The sequence below is a fragment of the Bradysia coprophila genome, unplaced genomic scaffold (genome assembly GCF_014529535.1).
Source record: "Bradysia coprophila strain Holo2 unplaced genomic scaffold, BU_Bcop_v1 contig_94, whole genome shotgun sequence".
Classification (NCBI taxonomy): Eukaryota; Metazoa; Arthropoda; class Insecta; order Diptera; family Sciaridae; genus Bradysia; species Bradysia coprophila.
Genome location: NW_023504022.1, coordinates 4,533,462 through 4,539,990, shown reverse-complemented (window position 1 = coordinate 4,539,990; position 6,529 = coordinate 4,533,462). Strand labels below are relative to the sequence as shown.

Below are 6,529 nucleotides of genomic sequence, written 5' to 3'. Positions count from 1 at the left end.
CTTGCCGTCTGTAACAGGTTAAAACAAAATCTTGTATTTCATTAGTTTTAACATTCATTTGAGACCACATTTATCATAGACCATCGCTTCTGAAAGGTTACAGCCAAGAACTCGATGTACCGACTTAAATGTCGGATAGAGGATTGGTACATAATTTGCATAAATATTTGATAACTATTTCGATCATCGAATTAATTTGAATGAAACTTACATTTGGATCAAGGGGAAAACAAACATTTATTTGCCATTTAACTGATTGTTATGAGCCTGTTTTGGACACATTTTTTCTGAAATTTCTGTTAATTTCTATGCAAATTTAGAGAAATTTCAGTAAATTTCAACAACTTCATTCACCGAAAAAGGCTCTACAGATACACAAACGCACAATGTGGTTAATACTTCATCGATTGCTTTGCAAACAAAAAACAGGTAAATGATCAAAAAAAAGGGAATAATCAACAGGTGATGCGACAATGCCGATTAAGCCACGCAACTTAATTGGCCTGTCCAAAATATGCCTTAGACTTTTCCGGGTCAGGTATCATGGTCTTGCTGCCTGGCCTCCAATTGGCTGGACATACTTCTCCATGAACATCCGTGTACCTGTAATATCTCAGTTAAATATTCACTAGAAAAATTCAACTTAATCCAAATGCAATTACTGGAACGCCTGAACTAAGCGAAGAGTTTCATCCACACTGCGTCCGACAGGCAAATCGTTGACGGTAATTTGACGCAGGTTTTGTTCCTTATCAATGATGAATAGACCACGGAATGGTATTCCCGTTTCTTCATTCAAAACCCCGTAATTTCGGGCAATGTTCATATTTTTGTCGGCCAGCAGTGGATAGTTGAGTTTGCCTAATCCACCATTCTTGCGGTCAGTATTGATCCAGGCCAAATGAGTAAAGTGACTGTCGGTGGAACAACCGATCAATTGACAACCGATTGAAGCGAATTCAGCTGCTCGATCGGAATAGGCAATGATTTCAGTTGGACATACAAAGGTGCTGGAAGAGACAATGTTTTATGTAGTTCATGTTTATATTATGCATGGCCTAGCGCTAGTCATTTTCATCAGTGCCCGATTATCGTCTGTCAGTATCAGTAAACGTAAAATTTAAAACCTACAAACAAAACTAGACAAAAAACCCAACCGTTCCGCTATCATATCTCGCTTATTTGCTCATATTAAAAAAAAACCGCAAATCTATTGATCATCATTAACGTCAAATCAGACCTTTTAGCCCAACCACATCTATTTTAATCAAACAATGTCGTAACACTTGTTATAAAACTTATTTTGATTTTCCCGTTAGGAACACTGGAAATAGTTTTGTCTCTTATCTCTGACGTACTCGAGTGATACCGTGACCAGACCATACAGACGATTTCGAATCGTTCGACTTGTATAATTTGTATTTAAAGTAGAAAAGCACATTTAATAGTGACGATAAGATCTTAGGAAGTACGAATTGAAATTGTTATGACTAATTGATTTGAAGTTCAATAATTTTCGATAAGGCGTAATGGGCCGTTCATAATGTGTGTCGTGCACCTATATTTCATTGCCACACAGGACATCAATAATGTTAAAATGAATAAAATGTACACGCAAAGTCTATCCATTCAGCGATTCTTACCCCATACACACTGTCTTATTAAAGGTAGTCTTCATTATAACCATAAGAGCAAATAGTGAGTCTACTACTTCATTTGACTTGTGAATTTTGGTATGTATTTTCAAAAAGCTAGACTAATACTAATACTTACAAGTCCAATGGATAGAAAAATAGAACGACATATTGTCCAGCATAGTCTTTTAAGTCAATTGTCTTAAATTGTCCATCGACAACAGCTGTTCCAGCAAATCCTGGTGCTTTCTTTTGCAATTGTGGTGTCATCGTTTTAATCTAAAACCAATTAAAGCTGAATTTAGTTATCGTTTGGCTAAGCTATAAATTTGCGAATTCATAATATGAAGAACAAACACGCCTAGAAAGGGTCGACAAAGAAGTAACCAAAAATCAGGTTCAAATCCGACCCAGACTGCAGAGCCGCCAAATTTCAGCCGCCGAAAAACGGCGGCTAGGCCCAAAACGACCCGCCGCCGCCGCCGGAGATTTTGGTCGGCTAATTGCAGCTAGCCGCCGTTAGCCGCCGCCAGAGGTTTAAATTAAATTCATTTTTTGGGACAGTACCGTCACTTGAGAATGTACCCCTACTTTTAATGTCCCTTGCTATGTCTATCTTTAAGATATTTTCTACTTTGATTTTCGTAAGTTTTTTATTTTTTCTTCAAAACAACATTCCAAGAAAAATTGAGAAATTTAAGAAAATTTTCAAGAATTTGTAGAAAATATTGTCGATGGACATGGTCTTTTGTTTGTGAAAATCCCAAATTTTATGAAAATCGTAAAAATTCGTAAAAATTGGCCCAGTCGCCGCCTGAACTTTTTTAACGGCTAAGCCGTACTTAGCCGCCGCCGCCACACCTTTTTTGGGCGGCTAGACGCCGCCGGCGTTTATTTTTCGGCTCTCCACTCTGATCCGACCGCACAAAGACTTAAATATTTTCGTAATAATGGAAAAGTAACAATTTCTTGTGCTGATTTGTAAAACCATGCACGTGAGTTACGTGCGTCTTTATGTACGCGTCCATAAAGAATGTTCACAAGGATTTTTGTATTTTAGACTAATTTCTTCTCTACATCGACCCAAGCATTCGCAAACGGATCATAGATCCACTTGACTTCGTTGAAAATTTTTTAAATAAAACTTAACGAAGACATCATTAAGATGGAACGTAATTCTCCAAACCCCCGTGTAACTTTCACAAATGAACAATTTTTCTCATACACGATGATACGGCGATCATAATAGTCGCCGACACCATAATATTTTTGCAATATCATGCCTAAGAGTACCTATACATATTATCATCTAACAACTTAAATGTGAAACAAAAAAAAAAGATTTCGTTCACCACAGAGTTTTATGTGATTCACCACAACAATAGCAAAGAGCAATTTTTTGTTCAATTATTTTTGAATGAAAGGTTAACAAACTGTGGACGTTTTTTGTGGCTACACTTTCTTCAATAAATTCAAAAATTGCTGCGAGTTGCTTTGAAAACAATTTTGTCGGTTCAAATTTGAAATTTAGTTTCGGAGTTCTTACAGATGCCAAGGGTGTCGATTTTTACTGTTCGTTGATCCACTTAAATGTTTATGCCAAGTGCACCTGCCCTTTTGTAGGTGTATTTCGAAGATGTATGCCAAAACATTCTTTAACCAAAGTCACATTTCTATCGAACAAATTTACATTTGAGAGAAACACATGAGATCATACAACTAAGTTACACAAATACATCAACGGTTGCGCTATAAATTTCATTTTTTTTTTCTCTTCAATCAAAGACCCATATACAATTAACATTTGTGCCATGGATGGGCATCAGGTAAAAAAAGATGTAAGATGGTCGAATGAAAAAAAAATGGATTGGGTGATGAAGTAGGGAAAAAAAACAAATTCGAAAGTACAGCATATGTGCGTAGTGTTATTATGTACCTAAAAATTGTGTTCTGTTTGTATTGGTAAGTCAGGAATATTTGCAATTTCAACGGTTTTTTTTTAACGAACATCAGCACAATTAGGTTTCGGTGTGTTTATTACTGAAGCTTAACGATGATCGCACGTTGAAAGAAAAATTGATTACGTGCGCTTCATTCAAAGTAAGTTAAGTTTTATTGACGGCACAAATACAAAGGGCTTATCAGGCTGGTGAAAATCGAAAGTTTGATTGGTGAAGTATGCACTTGAAGAGATAATTACCAGACCCATTGACTGAGGGGTGTAACGCATATCACTATAATTCCACACCGAATTGGCGTTTAATTAGTTCCAAGCCAATTAAAGTGTTTATCTGAACAGAAGCTTTCTTAGCATGTAAGTTGGATATAAATTGTGATTGCGCCATTCATTGACAGTGTTGGCGATGTACAATCAATAAAATTGGGCGAGAAATGTTGAATTGTTTAGCATAATTCGTTAAATTATATCGAAAACAATGCGCTGGACTGTAGTATGTAGATCATACTCAGCTCATTATTTCGTTCGATTGTAAAATGTTATTCCCGACTAACAATTATTTTTCTAGCAACACAGCATAACAGACGGTCGAAATTACGAGAAGAAAATGTTTATGCTGCATAGTCATATCAACAACAACAATAAACTATTTACGTCCATAATATTCCAACATTTAAATTGCTGTTGAATAATATCGTGTTTCTCAAATTGAAAACGTTTTGTTTAATCCAGACTTTGTGAATAATTACTAAAACAATTTGGAAAATCTAATTGAACAATTGCATTGCGATTGATTGTTTGTACATTTTAAACGAATGATGAAATGAACAAGAAAAAAATATATTCCGGGACACGTCGATACAGCCTCAGTGTTAGGTAAATTGTTTTTTCGCAAATGATATTTCTGTACCACATCATCTTGAAGCACATGTCGCGAAACAGAACAGGAAACAACAAATAAAGGTAGCTCAATTAAACTGAATATTTAGCCGGCGTAACGCACACACTACAAAGGTAATAAAAATTGGTACGGAATTCGTTCATGTCACACAGATGTACGGATTGTGAAGGTCAAGAAATTTTTCAGACACAATTTTCATCAACAAATTCTTTCAATCATTCGTAATGAATTCAATTGTTTGAACACTCAACAGCTCCACCAAATGACTAATGAAATAATACAAAATTACCTTTCGCCTTCTTAAATCGATATTTTTAGACTATTGATTGAAACACCGTTCTTACGGGTAATGCACCTAAAATTGTGAAAAACAAAAGAAAATTAGAAAAACCACGCTAACTGTGACACCGAGTTTATCGGAATTTGTTTTTTTTTTACATTAATTCTAATACCTAACAAAAATGACAAACTTACAGAGATATCAATAAAATATGTAAATGAACACACGTAACCGGCGCAAAAACCCAATTGAAACTGAAAATATATCAACAACGAAACGAAAACGTACCGCTCAATATGAATTGCTTTTATAGCGTAAATATATATGTTGTTATAGTACAAGAGGAAACTCTAAAAACCTACCAATATTCTGATGTGCATATACGTACAAATATAAATATTGTGAATGAGAAAATTGTGTCTCTATAGTACGCTCTGAGCCGTCGTGTTACGTTATATCAATGTCGTTTCCCGTCAAGCATATTACGTGAATTTTGTTGTATGCGCGCGCTCCGAATCGTCCACATAAATCTCGTTTTATTGTGAATCACTTCCTTAGTCTTTTACAATACGCTCTCGATTTGTGAGTCACTACAGCAGCGTTAGATGTTCTCAGTTTCGGAAATCATCATATTGTTAACAAGGGCAAGATGATAGCTATTTAATATTAATACAATTCAAGCATTTAATGTACGATTAAACTACTTAATAATTAGTAACAGTGGCGCTGAGCATAAAGGGTATTGGTTTCCCATCGGAAAGTTTGTGAGACAATGCCACCCATCAAAATTGAAGGATATTTTTAACCTGCTACAGACGGCATGCATATGACCAGTATTATTATCTGGTCTATTACTTCCATCGATCAAAGTATTTTTAATCGGTTGATTTGAAATCTTGTACTTCAATTTTTGTTAACATGCATTTTACTATATAGGGGATCATAATTACCCTGCGATTGTCATTATTTTTTGTCGTCATGCCATCCATGGGAAAAATCACGCCTCCGCTCCGTTTAGGAACGTTTTTCCACAAGTTTTTTTCAAAGTTCTTCAAAACTCGAAACTCCACAAGCCAAAAGTTTGCTTGAGTTGTTGTGACTACTAGTGAGAAGTGCGTTCTACATTTTACTAAGAAACCGTTGAAAAATGTATCTCAAGTTTGTTTGCCACATTATGCTTACGATGTGTATTATGACACACGGCCTGTGTCCTCGTGTCATAAAAACACATTTAGAGCCTAATAAAGTACTTCGCACTCGATGTCATAAATAACTATTGAGTGAAATACATAGGTGAGCTATCTTGTCAAATTATGTAAATGGCTTCTTGTATGTTTACCGACCTCGGCCTTGGATCGGTACGCTTCGCAGAAGGAGCACTTTTACCTCCTCGAAATACTTCCCTAGTGGTTTTATGATTTTACGTGCCTAGGAATATAATATTCATTAACATGACAAAAGGTTAAAAGTTGAAAAGTCCAGTTTTTGCGTGAAGTTTATTGGTTACGCTACCCCAATATTTTCTCAAGCGAAAAATTCAGGGAAAAGGATACGCGAATACTGTATTTTCTGCATACTTCTCTATACTTTCATATACTTCCCATTCCATTGCTCACGTTGGTCGGCAAAAAATCGAAACAAGGATACCTCACTTTTCTTTATACTTTTCTCCCTAATTTCTATTTCTCTGTAGTGCTATTTATTAACCTATTAAAGACGGCAGTCATTTGGCCAGTATTATTATCGGGCCTATTACT

At 35.7% G+C, this 6,529-nt stretch overlaps 1 protein-coding gene across 4 annotated transcripts; it reads right to left on the bottom strand.

The window, feature by feature from the left end:
- Positions 1-218: 218 nt before the first annotated feature.
- Positions 219-5,085, bottom strand: LOC119085042 (peroxiredoxin 1-like). Of its 4 annotated transcripts, none has more exons than XM_037195253.1 (5): positions 4,967-5,085; positions 4,782-4,847; positions 1,774-1,929; positions 663-1,010; positions 219-603 (listed from the first exon to the last, which is right to left on the bottom strand). In XM_037195253.1, the coding sequence occupies exons 3-5, from the start codon at positions 1,902-1,904 to the stop codon at positions 495-497; spliced, it is 588 nt and encodes a 195-aa protein (XP_037051148.1). In that variant the 5' UTR covers positions 1,905-1,929; positions 4,782-4,847; positions 4,967-5,085; the 3' UTR covers positions 219-494. The 4 variants fall into 4 exon arrangements, with proteins under 4 accessions (XP_037051148.1, XP_037051146.1, XP_037051147.1 ...); XM_037195251.1 differs by having other exon boundaries at positions 1,774-1,913; positions 4,967-5,084; XM_037195252.1 differs by having other exon boundaries at positions 1,774-1,913; positions 4,945-5,083.
- Between the last annotated feature and the right edge of the window lie 1,444 nt (positions 5,086-6,529).